A 21,829-nucleotide genomic window follows, 5' to 3' on the forward strand; every position below is an offset into this window, starting at 1 on the left:
CTTTCTGTAGGGGGCAGGGGGGGGGGTCTCATCCAGGATTCTGTTAGTAAACAGCTTCCTGTCCTGGCTCCTGGTAATCAGCGTGCTCTCCTGAGTACCACCACAGCGCTGCCACCTTCCCTGCGTTCACAATATCGAGGCCCTCCAACAGGCCTAATCTTGCCTCATGAAGACTCCTTTGTTCTGCCTGCTAAAATGTCTTGTAATTGTGCTCGAGATGTCCAGATGGCTGGCTGATACTCCAGCTGATGGGATTATACCTTTTACCTCTCCTAGGGCCATCTGTTCCCTTAACTCGCTAAAGCCCCCGCAGCCTGGCTTCCGTCGACCTCGCTGCATAAACCTAACCGCATTACGGCACTTGGCATGCAAATCGCTCTTGCTGCAGGCCGGGTGCTGGGCAGGGCCCACGCAAGGTTTAAACAGGGTTGGAGGCGTTTACGAAGGGACAAGTGACAAGGAAAAAAAAAAAGAAAGCAAGCCCGGGTTCTTCTGGGCTGCGCTGGAAGGTGGCACGGCTGTTTTCCGTCACTTGTGTTCAATACTGTAAATAATCTGCCTTGCTTTTTTGTGAGCTCAGAGGCTGCGGTGGCAGACATCCACAGCAGCAGGGGGAATTAGTTCACTTGGAAGTCATCAGCGAGTGTGTACACACTGCTGGTGAATATTAGATGATTGGATAATGAGGTGTTAGCCAGGAGAGGCTGCAGAGAGGCCCAGATCTATGCTTTCTGGGGGCACCTCTTCCTTAAAGAATGCAGGCCCTGTTCAAAGCCAAGATGGCACCCAGTGGTAGGTACTAACCAGGAAGAAGGAAGGAAAGAGAATGACACAGACTGGCCCAGAAACGAACTCCCTAAGTGCCAGCCCTCGCAGGGAGTGGAGGCAGTATCTCTCTTGGTCCCAGAGAGACCCCTGTCGTGTTGTGTAGGGCACCTGAGAACAGGGCAGCAGTCACAGAGTGCACAGAAAGCTCCCCAGGACCGCAAATGCCTTTCTTGAAGACCTACACAGATCAGCTCTCAGAGTCACCTATTTTCATCTTTCACTTATGAGTCATTTTCGGGGGTGGAGTAACATATTCCAATCTCTTAATGTTGATTTAAAAAAAAAACTGAAAAACCTAAAAAAAAAAAATCTCAAACCAGACTGCTTCTCCAAATAGCTCTTGATGAGTTGCGTTTTATCTCCAAGGTACCCAAGAGTGGCCTTTATTTTCCTAAATGCTATATTTTCTGCTTACAGTCAAATGCTTTTTCGTGCTACTTACAAAAATAAATACTCATACTTTGCTCAGATCATAATAGCTCATTAGAGGAGGCTGATTTTGGACCCAGACTACAACCAAACACCAGAGGGCCATGGGGCCATCCTGAACCTATCACGTTGCCAGCGCTGGCCCTCTGGGGAAGCAGGGACCGAGGACTGGGATCCAACCTTCTTAATTGTGAACCTCATTAGTGATGGTTACTAAGCAAAACACACACCTACCTTCACTGCAGAGAAAGGAGATAAACAGTACGTCACAGATTCTAATGACTCTGGCGCCCAGGGCGACCTTTAATTATTATATTTTTGTTCTCTTACACCTTAGTCATTAATGTAGAAAAACAAATTAGTTTATTTTTGTGGACTGCAGCAGGTTCATAAATTGTCTTCCCATTCTGACGTCTGAATCATACTTCATTCTGATGGCCCGGCAAGGGCTTTGTTCATTTTCCTGTGAACAGTCTGTCTGCCCCACGTGCAGCTCCTGAACCCAAGACCTCAGTCTAGAGAGTTTGTCTTAAAATCACTTAGTCTACAGGCTCTTTGAAGAATTTCATCATGCTGCTGTGTTTGCAATTGACTTAAAAAAAAAAAAAAAACTCACGTTACTTTCCCAGCAATTTTCATTGGTCAGAACCTCATGCTTTTCATGGACTGTTTTATAGGGGACCAGACCTTATGTTAGGGGGAGATACCCGCCTGTCCACACAGAGCAGGTGACAGGGTAGCTTGGAAAGGTCCGTGTCTGTGTGTTTCTGAATCCTGACTACAAGCCTATCACCCTTACTAAATTTCTTCTCATTTAACAAGCAAAACAAGAAGTCCATCACTTGGAAGCGTTTGGTACACATTTTATGCTGTTTTTTTTTTTTTCTTGTTCCCTCCACTCATACCCCCACGTGTGGACACACACACGTGCGTGCGCACGCAGGCTGTCTCCCCACGGAGGGCCAGGAGGTCCCCGAAGCCCACAGGACCAGGATGTGAGCACCCTAGCAGGTGCCCAAAGCCTTGGGGATGACCCGGATGGAGGCTTACAAGAAGCCAAAAAAGCCTCACATAAATGAAAACTGCAGGAAATGCTCTATAAGCAAAAGAGACAAATCTTAGACACAGCTCAACCAATAAAGTGAGGGCCACGGGGGTGAGCAGGGTGGGAAAGCCGAGCCCGCCGACCCCACCAGTGGGGGAGGGGAGGGCGCCGCCCCGAGGACGTGGGGACCAGGGAGGGGCCGCTGGACATGAAACCACAACAACAGAAAGGATGGCGCGAAGAAAAGGAAGCATCGCAAATAAAAAGAAGACGCTCAGCGTGTGCCTACCATTTTCCAGATAAGAAGGGGCCGTACCTTCTGACGGGTCCAGGCGGCGGGCCCGCCGCCCGTGCTTGGAGTTGTTGTGCACAAACATGTTGTCGGACACGGCCAGCACGTGGCCGTCCACGTTGACCGTGGTGGACACGACAACCTGCGGAGACAAGGGCCGGTGAGACCCGAGGCAGACGGGAGCAGGGCCCACTAGGCAGCGGGCCCCCCCCGAGCCCCCCGCGGCTGCTCCTGGATCTGCCTCGAAGCCACGTGCGCGCACACACACAGCCTTTTTCGGCTAATGGGGTGGGTGGGTTGTTTTGTTGTGACTCAAGATTGCTTCTCTTCCAAACCCGCTGCACTAATTACAGTTTAATCTCCTATTATGCTAACAAGTGAATCCAATTCAGAGGGAAAAATTCTTCTTCGCCATTAGCTGCAGAAACACCCCTCCAGCCACTCGTCTTAAAGCTACCGTTTTGATTGATCTGTTCACATATTGATTAGATAGTTTATCTAATTAAAATGGGTTCACTGGAGACTGTCCTTCCTTGAGGAGTTGTGAGGATTCAGAGTTGTCCCCGCTCCCCTCCCCCTCCCCAAAAAAGGCTTCATAAATCAGAAGCTATTTCTACTGCCCACATTCTATCATCAAATGAGCCCAGGTCAATGTCACAGTTACAGCCAGTGTCTGATAATGAACGTTTTTGCATCTGAAAAGACCGAGCTGAATAGGAATAAAGTGGTTTCTGAGCAGGGAAAGTATCCTTTCTCACGTTCACAGTGAGGAAGGTGAGGACCACTCTGTCTGGGGAACGAGCTTCCTGCTGGAGGGATGACTCGGCCCTGATCCAGGTTCAGGCCCTCCCCAGTCTCAGTACTTCACAGGGGTAAAGAAGGAAGTCACGCTGGCAGGGACAGCCTTGCTCCCAGGGACACCTTCCCCGGGGAGCTTGCGACAAGCACCCCAGAAGCGGTGCCCCCGCCTAGCTAACAACTCAGGAAACAGGAAAAGACACCGGCCCTGAGATCCGCCTGGAACAGAGGGGCGCTGCATAATGCATTATCTCTGGGAGACCTGGGGTAGCTGAGACGTGAGCCCAGACGTGAGCCAGAGCCTGGATCTGGGGTGCGGGGAGCCCCGGTTCTTGTTCAGACAGCAGGGAGGGCCAGCTCCACCCAGAGAACCACAGCCTCACAGAGAACAGCTGGGCAGGTACGGGGGCACCAGGAGGTGGGCACACGTCAAAGCCTGCCACACGAGGTGGCGTAAAAGCCTCAGCTGTGGCAAGCCTCCGTGAACAAGGAGCCACACACGCAAGACGCAGGGGAGAGCTGGGGGGCGGACGGGGCAGGGCAGGGCAGCCAGGCGCTCGTGGGGATTCTTCACGCTTTCTGTGAAACTTTTCTGTAAACCTTAAACTGTTCTTATAAAAAGTCTGCTAGTTTAAAAAAATGACAGGTAAAACTGATTATAAGGAAAAGGTTTTCAAAAAGGCAAAGCTACATATTTATATGTAAAGGCATTCTACGTATTTGTATGTCAAGGTGTCTGTGAGCAACTAATGTCTTACAAAAGTCTCAGGCCCCACAAGAAGACGGCAAGGTATGACAAGTACCCACTGGACCCCCCCGCCCCCTGCCAAGGGAGGGACCACCTTCCTGGATGACCCTCTATTACTGTGGGCACTGCCAAGATTGTGCAAGTCTCCACAGCACAGGCCCCTCTGAGCCTCGAAATAATGCCAGCATCACTGCCAGTCCAGCGTCCCCAGGTCCAGGGTGAGACATCCCTGCCGCCCTGGCAGGGGTGGCTCTGACCCCGCTCTGGAACCACTACTGGCCTGGCAGGCTTGATGCCACGGTCACGCAGGTGCCCTCCTGGCAGCCTGTCTGCCAGTCCCCGCCCTGGGCACAGAGGGGCCTCGACCAACACGCCCCCACGTGGGATGCAGAGACACAGAAGTAACCCTGAGCCACACACCTGACCCTCTCCATTCCTCGACCATGATAAGTTCAAGAAACAAGAAAGGGTAAAAGTAAACACACAAAAGGACACCATCTCTGCTCTGTCGTCTCTATATAGGTCAGTCGCCAAGGGAAAAGTGTCGCTGAGCAGAGAGCGTGGCGGGCTGTGTTCCGTTTCACAGCTGGCCAGCCCCGCCATGCACCTACGGAAAGGTGCTGAGACTGATATGGGCTGGAAATGCGTGCAAGCCCTGACCTGCTGCTCAGCTCAGCTAAGTCTCCTGAGAGGCAGGGCGAGCAGCTCCAGACACTGGAGGAGGCCCTTCTAGGAACTGCAGGCCACGTGCGCCCGAGGCTGCCTGTGGCCACTGCTGAGCCTCGTGTGACCTCCGGTCCACCCAATGGACCGGTGTGGAGCCCTGCGCCCGAGGACCGGAAGCAGGCCCACTGCCTGCAGCAGACACATGACTCCTGCACCTGACTGTGGGCTGGCTGCTGGCTCCACCCCGACTGCTGGGCTGGATGTCAAGACAGGGGTCCGGTGTTTCACCCGAAGACTGAAGCACCACTTACATTTCTAGAAAAGCCTTGAGTGATTTGATGGTAAATCAAATGCCAAAGAAGAACCATCTGGCAATACCCAGCCTAGCAATGGGGGCCCACGTTCTTCGCTGGCAGGTAAGGACCAGTTCTGTGTCCCGGCCCAGATATTTTTATGATGAAAGTCAGTAAAATAATCCATCCTGTGTGCTGAGCACCCTTCCCCTGAAGCCACCTCCCGGTCATTCACAAAGGCAAGAACAACGTGACTGGATTGTAGTTTATCCAACTGAAAACCAACTGAACCCCAAACTGGCTTGCCACCTTGGTCCTTGAGAGCAAATCCTGGGATCTGAGGCCAAGCAGAGGACGAGTCAGCCTGGGTGCAGGGACGCAGTCCAGCTTGTAGGCGAGGAATCAGGGGATTCCTGGGGGGAGGGAAGCTGAGCAGGGGAACAGCCTGCAACTGGGGGAGGCCTGGCTGGAACAAGTCCAGCCCCGCCAAGAGGTGTTCCCCACAACAGGCCAGGCCATCCCTAAGGGAGATCTTCGGTGTGGCCCCCAAAGTCTAACCAACCAAGCGAGAAGCAGGGAAGAGACTAAGTGAGATGCTAACCTTAGGAGGCCTTGACTTGGAAAGATCCTTCAAGTCTCTGTAACTCACCCATAGCGCTCATCATGGTTGAATATAAGACAGACTCCAACCTAACCTACAGCTCTGATTCCTCTGATTTCGGGGTGCCCTGCTGCCTAACGTGCAGAGCCGGGCCGTGTGCCCACTGCAAGAGGCACACACACATACCCCCTCATCAGAGCAGAAACTCACATCATGTTTCCAGAGCAGACCTCACTATGATGTATGTCTCAGCGGGCTGCATAGCTCTGGCCAACGCAAGCTGCCACATCATTTCAAAGCATTCGATTTAAAGGTTCCATCAAATGAACCCATCCTGGTTTGCACCCAGGCCCCTGAGAACTAAACACTGACTCCCCAAACCACTGCACACCAGAGAATTTGACTTTCGTACTCCAAGTGTAGACCGCGGTCCAGAATCGCGTACCTGGAATCTTCGCATGTCCCGGGGGTTGCCTGCATTCTTCAAACAGTTCTGATTGCACTTGAGGAAAAACTTTAGAAAGAATCTACAAAGATACAAAAAATGGATATTTGTTAGGGTTATCAGACAGAAGACACAAAGTTTTTGAAAGGTACTCTTGCCTGGGGAGCCAGGGAAACAACCCCACGCCATCTGCTGGCTGCCCTGTAGGGGGCGAGAGAGAGAGAGAGAGAGAGAGAGAGAGAGAGAGAGAGAGAGAGAGAGAGAGAGAGAGAGAGAGAGAGAGAGAGAGCCGGGGCAGCCAGGCAGGCACCCCCAGGTCCAGCGCCCAGTGTCTCCACGTGCGGGAGTGACTTACATTTGTTTTGAGGGCTGGGGCTTTTCCAAGCTCTAAAATAACAACTGTGACTTGGACTGGCCATTTCTCACCTGGATCTTTGCACAACCATTAACCCCTGGAGACCTGTCCACCCTAGAGAGGGCTGCCAACTTCAGCAAATAAAAACACAGGATACCTAGTCAAAACTGAATTTCAGATAAACGATGAATAATGTTTGGACAGGCCTGTCCCAAAGCATGCATGCATGCTCAGTTGCTCAGTCGTGTCCAACTCTTTGCAACCCCATGGACTGTAGCCCACCAGGCTCCTCTGTCCATGGGATTCTCCAGGCAAGAATACTGGAGTGGGTTGCCATTTCCTCCTCTAGGGGATCTTCCCAACCCAGGGATTGAACCTGCATCTCCTGTGTCTCCTGCCTTGGCAGGCAGATTCTTTACCACTGATCCACCTGAGAATTCCAAAGCCTATATCTATCCTTAAAAAAAAAAAAAAAAAATTGTTTATCTGAAATTCAAGTTTAACAGGGTGTGAATTCTACCTGGCAGCCCAACCCTATGGGGCCACCACTGCTTGGGTTGCACACTTTTAAAGGAGAGTTTTTCAAGTTACAATAAGTACACACCTTAAGAGAAAATTGGGGATGTTGTTTTCAGGGCAGCGATGTCTGTGAAAGGCCTATGTGTGGTTTTAAGGGACTGATCAAGGCCCCCACGTGCGGCACGGAAACGCTCAACGCCCTGGCTGGAGAGCGAGGCAGGACGCGGAAGGGGTCCTGTTCCCCACCCAGGCCTGGTCTTGCTGGGAAGCATGACGCTTCAGGGGTCTCCAAAGTGCTGAGACGCCGTCCTCCACACGCCCACGTGATCCGGGACAAACTCCAACGCCCTGACTTGTGACCGAGGTGCACGGCCCCCAGGAGGCCCGGCTGTACCCCTGGCCACGGGAGAAGGGGAGTCTCAGACCTCCACCACCGCGGCCTCCTCTCAAGAAGGCCACGGGCGTCCTGAGCCCAACAAAGCCGGGGCCTCTGGGCTGACACGCATCCACACGGCCATCAGCACTCATCTCCATTTTCCTCCCGAATCTCAACGCTCCACTGGATGATGACCCAGTTTTTACGAAGCTTCACGTGATAGCCTTGACTTCAACCTGAAAGCCAAGGTTCCTTGCAGTAGCTTATCATCTCAGAAAATAAAAAAGATCCAGAAGACGGAGATTCGCGTCTCCCAGCGTATCCGGGACGACTTTCCACCAGAGCAGAGGAACACCCAACTGACTGGCGGGGGAAAAAGAATAGTGGCCACTTAATTAAATTTCCTTACATCCCGCGCGGCCTCACTATTTTAGGCTGGAATTTACATCTTTTATTAACTCGCCTCACCTATACACTCAGCTTGCCGCGCCTCTGAACACCATCTGCCGTCACGTACAGTAAGCCACCCGGCCGTCCACCCACCAATTTCTCCTAACAACCACTATGCAATTAAGCTCCACGCGCTCCGCAGCGAGGTAAATTAGGCGCACCTGCGGCCACCCGGCACCCGACCGCATCAGGAAGGCCCTAACAAGGTGAGGGCGTCACCGAGTTATCGTCCTGTCAGGCAATTAGGTTTCCACTTTGGGGACAGCCACTCCGGTGCAATTACTCCACACATTACCAGCCGGCTCATCTGCGGGCCAGAGCCGCTCGGCCGCGTGGAGCCGGCCGGCGGAGCCCTTCGTTCGGGGCCTGATCTCCCCCCTCCAGAGCAGGCATCTTCCAAGCCCTTGCTGTCTCTCTAGCCCACTCGCCCTTTCACCTCCAGGGGGGCAGAGTGGGCATCGAGCCTGCACGGCCATGCCGTGTGAGGTCACCGTGGGCCTTGACTGCTGGCGGTTACAGAGAGGGGCAAAGTGGGGTGCTGGGCCCCGGAGCCATCCCAGACATCTTGGGGCTCCACTGTGGACGCACACGCTTACACGTTCTGGCCATGTAGGCATCAGTAGGGTTCTTGGGGCTCCACTGTGGACGCACATGCTTACACGTTCTGGCCATGTAGGCATCAGTAGGGTTCTTTTCCAAGTTTCTGAAGAGCAGCAAAAGCACCTGGGAGAGACCTATAGGCCTGAATGTGGGGCCTTCAGAGCTGGGTTCCTCCCCAGCATCGGGCCCCAGTTACTTAGACCAAACAAGGCCCAACACGCGTGGGGACAGAGGAGGAAGAGGGGGCCTGCGCCCAGTTTCTGCCCCCCTTCCTGTTCCTGGAGGATTCGATCAGGCCTCCCCTCGGTGGGCGGCCCAGTCCAGCGCACCGAACCGTCCCAAGGACTCACCCACCTGCAGCGGCTCCCTGCCATCTGGGGAGGCTGAGAAGGGACGCACACATGAGGTCGGATGGTAATTCTCATCCTTTACTCAATTACCCTTTAATTGGCTTTTTCCTAAGGAATATCTGACAAGCACTTTACATATCTCACTTCTAGAGTCTGGTACACAAAGGATTTAATACTCTTGTTATGAAAGGAAAAATCTTTCCTATGTCAGAAAATCTTTGGCTTTAACACCAATAAACTCTTTATTACTGCTAACCATGGACTTGCTGCTGGATGGCGAAGAGGCGATAAAAATTCTAACCTGTCGTTAGTACATTATGCTTAATTGCGTACAGTGCGTTCCCGGTTGCATCTGTTGGCCCATCATCAAAATGACCATTATGTACACTAATTCCCTGACCCTGTCTTTATTTCCCTAAAGAGTCATCATCTTTCACAGTAGGTACCAGAGTAAATCAAGCTTGAAATATGGGTTTTATTTACTTGTTTCTCCCAGGCAGGAGGGGAAGCGGCAGCTCAGAGCACATCGCTACACGTCAGTCGAAACTCCCCGGCAATATTCTGCTTGCAAACTGCGCGCAAAACCCTCGGCAAGTTCTCAGCGGTGAGGAAAAGGGGGAAGGTGCGGGCACGTGACTTTGGACATCGGGTTTCCTCTTTTAGAGCCAGCGGGGATTAGGCGACGGGCCCCGCGGGTGAGCCCCCCTGGCGCTTAGGAGCGCTGAGAACAGCATGCGCGTCTCAACTCAAGAGCATCATCCTATGAGGGTGGGCCCGGGGTCCTCCACCTTGGGGGCGGCGAGAGCAGGGCCGTGGGTCCGGCCCCTGAGAGCGCTAGTCAGAGCCCGAGGCTGCCTGCCCTTCTGCAGGGTCGGTTCCCATGCCGCTCGGGCGGGGTTGCGCCCTCGGCGGAAGGTTCAGCGTGGTCTCTGGGCATCATTGCCGCCTCGTGGCGAACGGCGCCACCGGAAGTGCTCGCGGCAGGACCCGGGCGCCCTGCACGCGGCTCGACCCGGGCGCCCTGCACGCGGCTCGGGTAACACGGCCCACGGTTTACACCGGGGCCCATCCCGGGTATCCCACGGTAAGGGGCGAGCCCCCTCTGCAGTGACTAATCTGAGCCTGCTCCTTTCTGTGTGTTTAAGCTATGAATTAGCTCTTTATATTTACTTTTATGAAGCTGATTAACCAGAGCTTCTCTATCTGATGAAAATCATTTTAATTGTAGTGTTAGGCTCCTGTGTAATATCCATTACATTATGAACTGTTTAAATTCTACATGGGTATTGTGTAAATTGGCCCTTTGTGAGCGCGCAGGCAATTAGGACCAAACACTCTCCTTTAAGCGGCTACAGAACTTTGTGGTGTTGTTCAGGACAATCAGAAACAAAGGAGGCTGTTTAATTGTAATTTAATGGAATATCAAGGAGTCCGTGGCATTAGACGTTGGCAACAGAGCAGGAGAGAAAAATTAACTGCAATTATGTTTGATTAAAGCTATCCTTCTCAATAATCAGCGGTCCTGACAGGCCATGGGGCTCTAGTGGGTTCCAGGATGGCAAAAGGTGTTGAGCAATATTAGGGCCAATAAAGGGGATATTAGCATAGCTAATTACAGCCCTGCAAAACCTGTAAAGGGGGCCTCTGTGTATTGTAATGTGTGAAGTAATTGGCCAAGGCCGTTATCAATTACATAAGGAATGAATTTGGTTTGTCAGAGAAAAGCTGATGAGATGTCTCTCATCTGACAGCAGTGCCTTCCTCCCGCTTCCAGGAGCTCAGAACTTGCCCACTTCTATCAAAAGCCACAACTTCCCAGTGGCCAAGTCGCTGAGAAGGCGGTCTCGCCAGCAAGCGTGGGGTAATTAATACAGCTCATCCCCACCGCCTTCCGCCTTACCTAACCAAAGCCACTAATCATGGAATAATGATTTCTTTCCCTCTGGTCAAAGGAGAAATAGATTGTCTCCTTAGAAAGGCAATGGGCTTGGCGTGCGCACCTGGTGACTGAGGAGGAAAAGGAGGCTTCGAACTGTCTCGAGGCTCGTCTTTTGCACGTGGGTATCACGTGTCTGAAACAACCTGTTCACAGCCTCTCAAGAAACCCTATATGCAATGATATTTATTTAATTTTTTAGTTGTCAAGTCTTAGACTGTCCCCAGGCCTGGTCTTGCTGGTGCTTGGAAACGGAGGGGACCGTGAGCTTTGAGGCAGGAGGCCTTGACCCCAGATCCCCGGTGGGCCCAAGCTCATGGAGCCCACCCCCAGGACAGAGCTCCGCCTCCCACAGCCCCTCCCTCTCCAGACCCCAGCCTCAGTCCCAGCGCACAGACCTCTGCTCCTGGCCCTCCATCATGGCAACATGGGAAATCTGAGCCCAGCACTGAAAAGCACTGGAACCTGGGGGTGTGGGGAGGTGGTGCTCAATTTTCCATCTCAAGGCTGAGCTCTTAACAAGCAGCAAACTGATACCGATGGACCTGCCTCTGGGTTACCGGTCAAGAGTCCCAAAGCATTTGTGTGTGAATCATGGCTGACAGCTTCCGGGGTTCCCCAACAGCAGGGACCCCCATCCCAGATCGACCCCGTTTTCAGTTACTGAATCCAGAACACAAAACCAGGAAACTCTTCATACCTAGTAACCTTGACCAGGAAAATGAGTCAAAAACCCACCCAGCAGATACAGTGGGGAAGGACCCCCCAGCTGGCAGCTGCAGGGCGGTGGGGTGTGGGGGGAAGGGGAGCAAGTGTCTCATGGGCAGAGGGGTCTCTGGGGGCCAGCAGAAACATCTGTGAGTAGATGGCAGTGGCTGCCCAGCCCTGTGACTGGACTAACTGCCACCGGACTGTTCACTCTGAAGTGGGTCACTCCACGAGGTGTCCACCCCGCACCCTCCCCCAGGACAGCGGCCCCAGCCAGAGCGCCGGTGGCTGCGGCCCCACCTGCCTCCTTGAAAGGAAACAGTTAAAAAGAGTCAAATTAAAAGATAGAGCCTTCAGGAGACTTTGCCCTGACTGATAAGAAAGTGACCGGTGGGGGAGTGCTTCGGCGGAGCCCCGGCTAATTACTGGGAAGTCCCTGAAAGGGTGGCCGCAGCTGTGGTGTGTGCACGCCGGGCCATCAGTCGCTGCAGTATTGATTACTGAGCAATCCTAGCCGATCGGCTTCTGGGGCTCGCAGACAATGTGCTTCCTCAGAAAACCTGTAATGAGCAGTTCCTATACACGAGTACACTCTGCTGACATCAGATCTGTGCACTGAGATAGTACACAGGTCAATATGTATCGGATTTCCAAAATGCGAGGGTCTTAATGTCAGGCCTCTTTTTTTTCCTCCACTCCTGCCATTAGCTGTGACTGGGCTCATGTCCTGTAATGCCATACAGGAGGGGAAATCTGCTCCATTAGTCTGATTTATTCTTCAAATATGCCATGACAAATTGCTTTAACACCAGACTTATTAAATTCTTGTACATTTCAAGTTATGGGTCTCATGTACTCATAGTGCCTGCATGACGTCATCACGGAGGGCCCGGAGGGGGGACGGGATTGAATTTTACAGCTGGGCCCAGATGGCCTTGATGAGGCCCACCCCCTCCCCCGCCCAAGCGGGAGGGCTGGGGCCGCCCAACTCCCCACGGGGGCCTCCCGGTCCCCGTGGGCGCCGTCCCCCAGCACGCACGATACCCTGCATGCAAATGCAGATCGAGGAGGATTTGAGAGGCTCCACGGCTTGACTCACGGCTCAGCGATTACTGGCCTTTGTCTGGAGGTTCCTGCTCTGCCGTGGCCGAGGCTGTCTCCAGCGGACTGGAGCTATTTTACTTCCCTCGCCGTAGTAACCACACCGCATTAACAATGTTTGTACTACAATCGCCAAGGGACCCACTTCCCAGATTCTATCACTTCTTTATCTCCCGACAAATACCTCACTATCGAACATTATTAGGTTTAGAAAATTAACCCTTCGAGGTCTAGAGCCACACCAGGCCCCACCATCCCTCCAAAGGGCCTTATCGCTAAATTTCTGCTATAATGGTTTTCCTTTTCATCACAATTTCAGCGGCGGCTGTCAAGAGGCACTTATAGATACCATGATCTTGTACCGGGTGTGATGATTCTCATTAAAATGATGCCAAAGAGATCTGATGGGATTTAATAGCTTTGCCGGCCAGTTCCATCTCCACCCCCAGAACAGATCCTGCCGAGCCCTCCTTTTGGAGAAATTTGTGTGACTCGCATTAAACTTTTCTGGGTGGTTTTAATGTGTTCAGATAAGTAAAACCCAGGTAGACACTCTTGCAGCACACAAGCGCCCGAGCTCCATGCTCTGTCAGTTACCCTCCCCGACTCGCTGTCAGGATTCTAGTTAGTAATTTCTGTAACTGTTCCGGATAGCTCATGATAGTTTTGATAAGGTTATCTGTTTAAAAGAAGTCAACTGCACAACACAAAAGAAACGTGGAGTGTGCTCTATTTACACCAGGGCTCTTGTTTCAAGCGCCTCTCTCTCTCTTTCCCCCTTTACCTATTTCTCTATTTCTAATGGGCGACTCGGCTTTGACATTATTTCCCCAGCAGATCATTCGCCCTGTCAATCAGTCTGTATTTTGTCTTTCGCTGCGGGCTCATTAAAACCGCTTCCTCACTCCCTCTGGACACTGCTCTATTTGCCAGCTCTGATCACGAAGCTCCTTATTTAAGAAAAATGCCAGCATCACTGGGCTCACATCAGATGCACCCCCTGACTTGTTGCCAGCTCCAGGGGAGACTTTTACAAAGACTTTGTGTGCGGAGATTAAGTGCCTCTGCTTATCCGAACTTAGGGCTTCAAACCTCTCCCACCGTACTGGGTGCGTGCAGAGGGATCTGAAGATACGGGGATGGCTCTTCTTGCCATTCTGATTTCTGCCGGCGACAGGGAGAATCCTCAAAACAAACGTGCAGGTTTTTTGTTTGGGGTTTCCTCTGCACCCCTACTCCCCCCGGCCCCGCCAATCTCCACGTGGGGAAGACCTTATTCGCCTTTCCCTATTCAGACACACATTTTACCTCGTCCATGCCAGCTTGCTTAATTAAGAACCATCATCATTGTGGGCTGAATTAATAATAAAAAAAATCACATTTTAAATCAAGCCTGTGCGTGCACACAGGACGCCCGTGTCGGACCTGCCTACACCGGCCTCTCTAGCCTTTTAGGTCCTGATTAAAAACTTATTAAAACATTATAAATGATTAATGGGAGCCCAGCTCTGAGTGGCAATTATTAGTTTTAATGCAGGTAATGCAGCTTAATGAGGGGCACATGTGTGCAAAGCTTTAACTTCATTACTCCTGCGTGTCAACAGATACAAGAGAAATGCGTGTCCAGGTCATCCATTACTTGAAACAGCTCCGAGCCTTCCCGCTTTCGCTCCCTCTGTTGATGAGCCAGGAGCCATAAATTAAGCCCTTTCCGTGGCTCGGGGAAGGACCAAGGTGTTCCGGGCTGTGGCCCAGTGCCCCATGTAGCCCTGCGCGTGAGTACCCCCAACCCTCCTTCCCGTGGGCACATGGGCATCTTGCCCTGGAACGGCTGCAGGTTGTCATTGTCTCGGCTCCGAAACCGGAACTCTGGACACGTCAGAATCTGTCGGGTCTCTCCCCTTTCCAGTTTGGAAAGGTCTGTGGAGGAGTTTCGCTCCCTCCTCCCAGTACCTAATTCATGATACACGGTTCCCCTGAATATCCAGACGCGATGCCTTCCAAATGCCCGAGTCTCGGCCTGTGGGGACGGTGCGCACCCATGTCCCACCCCCCGGAGTCCCCGCCCAAGGCAGGGAGGCGCGTTCACGCTGCAACAGAGAAACACAAGGAAATACCAGTCAGCGCCCGGCTGCAAAGTGGAGATGTCCCGGTGCGCCCAGACTGGGGAAGAGGCTGGATGCTGAATAGATGCATTTAGGATCCGAGAGTGGGGAGCCTGGCATGCCACCTCCACCCACAAAGGGGCCCATACAGGTCGCCAGCCCCGCCTGGGACCCTCCAGCTGGGCCTGCAGCCCACAGCCAAGGGCGGGCGGCCAGGCCCAAGTTCCAGACACCTTTTCTCGTCTGTTTCTGTGACAAGCTGCTCGATCCAGCCTGATCTCCACTATCTGTCTGAAGAGTATTCAGGACTATTTGCATCATTTTATCGCTAATGTATAATATATGGCTCTAAAGTGGGCCCAAGCACTGTCTTGTTACCGAGCATAAAAAAGTAAGGGCAATAAAGATGCATTAGTCCTCTCAAGCACAGCGGCTATAATGCAAGCAAGAAAGGTTGCTGCTTCAAGTTAAGAGGCAACCTTTCTGCCTGACTAAGACAATGGAAGAGTAAAGAAAATGTCAAATCAAGAAAAGCTGGATTTAGAGATGAGGCAGCCCAGAGTGACGTTGCTGCCATATTTTGTGAAACTATAATGCTGTTGGCAGCAAAGATCCATGTTTCTGATTCATCTAGGGCCGCATGGCAAAGCTTTGTCAGTCTGTGCAAGGTATAAATAATTCAGGGTGAGAGATGGCAATTACAGGGCCCTGCACAACCAAAATGAATATTTTATGAGGGCTAAAACTGCTCGGGAATGAATCATGCGCACGGCGTCGCGCACACATGGCGCGGGGCTCACACACGGCCGCCCCAAGAACACGGCCGCAAGGCCCTCGTCTCCTTCTGGAGACCCACCAATGGCCACCCCGGACACAGGCCCCCCGCCGGGGAAGCCAGCGCCTAAACCACCCCAGACACGGGCCGGGCTCCCCGGCTGGGGAAGCCAGGGACCCCCAGGCGGCACACCCGCAGGTTTGACGCTAGGCAGATAGTCCTGAACCAGGGTCACGGGCTCGCTTGTTGTTCTGATTGTTGGAACTACCAAGGGGTGGCAGCTGGGGACCTCCAGTGGGTGAGAGGCTGGCGTGGGCACTGGCACAGCGAGAGGGAGCGGCCCTGCGGCCCTTGGTGAAGCTGACGCGCACAGAGGAGGGCGGGGCTGTGTGTTACACACGCACGTGCACACACCCCCAGGCGAGTGTTACACACACACCCCCAGGCAAGTGTTACACACACACACACCCCCGGGTGTTACACACACACACACCTCTCACACACACACACAGGTGAGTGTCACAAACACTCCTGGGAGAGTGTTACACACACACACACACCCCGGGTGAGTGTTACACACACACCCCCAGGCGAGTGTTACACACACACATGGGCTAGTGTTACACACACACACCCGGGCGAGTGTCTCACACACACACACAGGTGAGTGTCACAAACACTCCCAGGAGAGTGTTACACACACACACACACCGGGTGAGTGTTACACACACCCAGGCAAGTGTTACACACACACACACCCCTGGGCGAGTGTTATACACACACACACACCCTGGGTGAGTGTTATACACACATGGGCGAGTGTCACACACACACACACGGGTGAGTGTCACAAATACTCCTGGGAGAGTGTTACACACACACACACACACCCTGGGCAAGTGTTACACACACACACACACACACACACACCGGGCGAGTGTTACACACACCCAGGCAAGTGTTACACACACACACACCCTGGGCGAGTGTTATACACACATGGGCGAGTGTCACACACACACACATGGGTGAGTGTCACAAATACTCCTGGGAGAGTGTTACACACACACACCCTGGGCAAGTGTTACACACACACATGGGCTAGTGTTACACACACACACACACACCCTGGGCGAGTGTTACACACATGCATGCATGCACACGCACGCACACACACTCTCACACACACACACACCCCGCATGAGCTTTCATTTTCCCTCCCAACTGAAGCAGGTTCTGGAGTTCTTCCTCTGTCTTCTGGACCCAAATCCTCAAGGATCCAGGTCACCCAGCCAGAGGGCCGGGCCCACAGCTCTTCATGCCCTTGGGTCCAGCTTGCACATGAGAGCCGCTTTCCCAGTTTGAAAAGCGGGGTCCTGCGGATGGTGGGGCAGGATCATGCCGAAAAGAGACCTTGAAAGGCTGAAAGGATGGTTTCATCTGTTACATTTCCTCCAAAAAACGCCCCTGCTGGACTGCTCGGAACAAATAACAACATTGTTCGCGGGGCCGGGGAGGCCAGTCCCACTGGTGAATGGCCATTGTGTTTGTCCAGCTACTGATACCTGCGCTTTTGTGGAGGAAAGAAGCCCCGGGGGGCGTGACATCGACGCAGCACAAGCATCCCTCTGTGCAGACACCCCGAGAGGGTCCTCACCGCGGTGGGAACCCAACACCAGATCCCTCGGAGAAGGGCTCCCTTTAAATCCAACTCCAATGCATTGTTTACGAAAACAAGGCTATTAGGTATATTAATAATTTGATAAATAGGGATTTGCCCTTAATTATTCATGAAGAACATTTGGCAACAGTAAAATCATATTCGCAGAACAGGTTTATAAACCAGCTAATTATAAATTAAGTATGCAAGGGAAAATTGCTAACCTTGAAATTAAAATATTTTATGATTCTGCAATTACAAAAAAAAAGGTAAGAGAGTTGTCAAAACCCCAGCATGCATGGAGTGTACACAGGACCCTACAAACAGCAGGGCACGGGCCAGGGAGTGACACGCAGAGAACACGGCAGGGAAACCACCACCCACCTCCCGCTGCAGCCCCAGGAGTACAGGTGGCCTCCAGCCAGCACCACTCCGCTCCTGCTGATCAGCGGCAACTTTCCAGGATGGTCAGCGAGCCGGACCAGCACCTGCCCCGACAAGGCCGCTCAGCACCTTCCGGAAGGTCCTGCCTGCTCTGCAGAGAACAGGTGTGTCGCCTTGGCCTAGCACGTGGACAGCCAGCGTGTTCCCATCACCGTGCTCGGGGCTCACCAAGAAGTCCCCCACTTCACTCCCCTCCTACTGGGGCGGGGTCCACCTGAGCTGGGGGTCCAGGGGGGACAACATCCACGCTGATGCCAGAGAGGCCGCAGTGCCACCGGTCCCCACTAGAGGGCTCCCCACAGCGGCATCCTGGGAGCAGGCAAAAGCCCTGGAGCCACCAACAGGCAGCTCCCACCTGCAGACTGACCTGGGACCCACCCTCCTCCCAGCTAGGTCGTCCCTCCTCACTCTCCGGCTGCCCCCAGCGGAGTTCCTGATCAGAGAGTTCTGCAGCCCCCAGGGAGCTGACCACCAGCAGCACAACCCTGTGAGTCCCACAGTCCTGTCCCTGTCTTCATATGATAAGACAGCAAGCCCTTCCGTCCCCCATTCAAGGACTGCATCTCCTCACCCTTAATCTGAGCAGATGTTCAAAGAATTACGGAAAGCGACCAAGACAAATTAACTGAAGAATATCCTGTTTTAAAAAAGCAACAATAAAAGTAGGCCGTACTCTTAACACTGTTCCCGCCCCCCACCCCAGCCTTGTCCTGCGTGCTCATGATGCCTCTGATGCCACGTGCCTTCCTCACCCTCCTGAAACAGAAAACGAGCAAAACCCACTGAAGTGCCTTTGCTGCTTTCTTGCTCGTGGAGAGTCATGACTTTCCCGAGTCAGGAGCCCCGTTAATTGCTCCCGTAGCAGAGACCACAGCGCAGGGCACACCTCCGCCCCAGTGCCACCCCAGCCAGCGAGACCCAGCTGTGGGTCAGGTGGCCAACCAATCAGGAGGGCTCTGGGAACTCAGATAATGAAAATTTTTTCATGTATAAAATCCTTAATCAAAATGCTAGTGGCATCACCTTGCAGTACAGACACTGCAACTTAAAATTAATATACAACAGAACCTTTAGCAAAAAAGATCATCCCCTGGCCGTGCCTCCAAGCACTCCTGAACTGGGACCTGGAGGGCCCCTCGGGGTGCTGGGAGGCCCTGACCCCGCCTCATGCCAACCACACAGAGATCAGAGACACAGTCCCAGGCCTCAGGCCCCTGCATCCCAGAGGCCCAGAGGAACTCCCAAAACGTAAGGACAGATCAGCAAATTTGCTGTCCTGTGGCCAGGCCATGATGCCCAGAGGTGTGTCGTGCCTGATCTGGGGCCTGGCTGGAACCTTCAACCTATTAGCTTAACTCCATCCGCTGGTCGCTGAGGAATATTTTTTATCATCTGAAATAGACTATTTACTGTTTGATAGGATATGTTTCTTTCCTTACCTCTGGGATGCGCCACAGATGCTAAGCAACTCCCCCTAACAATATTTAAATTGCTTGCAAAGCCTCTCTAAATGTTTGCTATGTATTTAGCATGCCTAAGATCTGCCCGTTATCCCAAAGTCTTTTTGTTGTAAATTGCAATTTTACAACTTCATGCTCGTGATATATTTTGACAAAGCTCTGCTGACACCCTCTATTGGCCTCCAAAGGCAAAAGAGCTGATACTTCACGACCCACCAGAGAACTCTCGATTTGCTGCGAGACCGGTGCTTCTCTGCCGCCCTCAATCTGCATGGAGAAAGATTAAACATTCAATTTGTTACTTGATAGTCCACAAGGCTCGTCACTTACCATACAAATGGAAAACATTACTGTCATCCCTCAACTTGCTTGCCTGAGTATTTTATTATTTGTAATATTTACTTCAGGGAAATTATGATTCATGTCATATTTATCTTCATGAAAAATGAGCATCTAAATGGAAATCACCTTTTGAATGTACCAGGATATAGTGTAATACTAATATGCTTCATGAACTATAAAATTTAGTCACAGTATATGGATATATTATAGCACGACTTTAATACTCTCACATCAAGCAAATTTTCTCTGTGTTAAGCTGATACTCTGAGCCCTGATTCCAGTTTGATAATCATTACACTTACATGATGGTACAAGTCACTGCTTGTAGATTTATGTCCCCCCTCAGCTCTTTTGCATTAATCTGCCTCTGAATAAGCTATTCGCACTTCCTCCAGTGCATGCAGGAAATTGAAATAAGGTGCAAATTTGTAGGCCTTAAATCTGAACAAGCACAGACAGATATTTTTCACCTGATACCATTCATTTGTTTCAAGTAAATACAAAAGACATTTTTTATTCTTTGTCTTTGTCCCGAGGCCGCTCTTCATGAGAACAACTGTTGTGTTTTCCCTCCGTGTTTGTGTCCATTTTTGCAGAAGCCAGAGCTAGATGACTGCCTGCAATTAGCTCGGCGTCAGAGCCACAGTGACATCCACAGGGACACGGGGTCCCCGGCCAGCTCCACGCCACCTCTGCGGCTCAGTGGCCTCTGGTTTGGAGCACCACCAAGTTAAAGGGGCCCCGTGGCCCACTTCTGAGAATCCTTTGATAAAGAAAGCGCAGAACTTCAGTGGCCCACAGAGGCCTCAGTGCACGTGACCCTGGTGAGAGGCTCTCTGATTCAACCCAGAGCGTGCTTCAGAAGCATGTGACAGTGGCAGAAGAGTTTGATATCACTCCCTCCAAGCACCGGGCATCTGAGATGTCTGCCCAGGCCTGCCCCGTCTGAGGTCTCTTCCTCGGGGCCTGACCTGCAGCCAGCCAGGCTGTTACGGGAGACGGATGGGCCGCCTCTCCCCAGCAATGGCCTCCACCGTGACCCAGGGCAAAGGCGCCAGCCAGGAAGCATTCATGTCTCAGCAGCTTCAGAGAAATGACCAAGTCAAGTACTCTTGATGGAACAGGGTGATTCTGGGCCTTGTGGGGGATCCTAGTCTAGGACTGCTAACAAGCAGGGGCCAGGAAGCGGTGCTGGGGCCTCCCCGGAAAACGAGGGAGGGGCAGATCCGAGCACCCTGGAAGCCACTACCGTGAAGGCAGTGAGCCAGTAGCGTGAGGAGCTCGGTCTCCATGTAAGACTTGTTCCTGCGGCCAGAAGAGCATGGGGGCTTCTGCAACTGTTTCCACTCACGTGAGGACTTAGCTGGGAGCAATGGACACCTACAAGGTGAGCAACCCTGTGGGTCCCAGTCAAGAACTGTGCGTCCCAGATCAGCTCAGACAGAGAGCTGTGTTGCACGAATGTTTATACATGTTACAAATTAATGATAATCACCACTGACCATAAACACGGCACAGAAGGTCACAGCTATGCACCAACCACATAAATACAGTATGATTAGTCCACGTCTAAGAGTACATTCATCACTTAATTACTTTTTCCATTATGTCTGCACATTTGATCTAATCAGAAATAAGCCTGCTTGCTTTCACCGTGCAGGGTTAAACTAATAAGACTGCTGCTTAAACCACATCGCAAGTAGGCACAACGAGCCAGCTTGATTAAACCGCTTTCCCAACCTGTGACAATGCACTTGAAAACTGCCACCCGATCATAACCCCCAAATATGAATCTTCCCATTTTAGGGGAAGGCGCCAGCAGCCCCTCGCCAATCAGCACACTTCCCATGCTCGTTACGAAGTCCCGGGCTCCTCGCACACACGTGGGAGGAATGGCTCGTGCCTGAATCCACCCAGAGCGGCCACGGCCCCCTCCTCCCTGCTCTCTTTATATTTCAATAGTTCTATGACAATAATTGATTGTGATTCACTCCTGAAATGTACCAATCCCCGGGAAATGGCATGGGCTTTCATTCATCAATTTCAGCTTCATAAGTGGAAATTTATACAAGGTATGCAGATGTTTAGAGTTTGGGGTAATCAATAAGGAGTAAATAAAGACTGGCATTCGCTATACTCCACTTGACAAGCCCCAGCCTAATGTTTGTCAAGCAAATTAAACACACTCAGACTTTTCACCTGCTCCGACAACAGCACCACATATGGCCCTGAAGTTAAAAATAAGAAAATGTGCATATATTATCATACATAATGCACAACTCCCTCCATTTAATATGCAAATTCTGTAAAATATTACTGAATACCTTCTGTTCTAAATGAATAAATTTGAATTGCAATTAGAATAATCTTGTATAATTAATGAAAACTGTCAATTTTTGTTCATAAGTAATTTGATTAACATGTTGATAGGGCACTTATCAAGTTCAGTAAACTGTTAGATTAGGAAGATGAAAAAATTTGAAGAAAATTTTTACCAGCTCTG

At 51.8% G+C, this 21,829-nt stretch overlaps 1 protein-coding gene across 12 annotated transcripts in view; it reads right to left on the reverse strand.

The window, feature by feature from the left end:
- Positions 1-21,829, reverse strand: part of EBF3 (EBF transcription factor 3) — a 115,826-nt gene that overhangs the window by 30,772 nt on the left and 63,225 nt on the right. For 6 of the 12 annotated variants that reach the window (XM_068961851.1, XM_068961857.1, XM_068961854.1 and 3 more), the window contains 2 exons: positions 6,146-6,227; positions 2,619-2,736 (listed from right to left, as the gene is read on the reverse strand). In XM_068961851.1, coding sequence (XP_068817952.1) covers positions 2,619-2,736; positions 6,146-6,227 — 200 coding nt within the window. Of the gene's footprint in view, positions 1-2,591; positions 2,737-6,145; positions 6,228-21,829 lie in introns of all 12 variants that reach the window. The other 6 variants (XM_068961856.1, XM_068961853.1, XM_068961846.1 and 3 more) reach the window with 1 other exon arrangement.

The sequence above is a fragment of the Capricornis sumatraensis genome, chromosome 23 (genome assembly GCF_032405125.1).
Source record: "Capricornis sumatraensis isolate serow.1 chromosome 23, serow.2, whole genome shotgun sequence".
Lineage (NCBI taxonomy): Eukaryota > Metazoa > Chordata > Mammalia > Artiodactyla > Bovidae > Capricornis > Capricornis sumatraensis.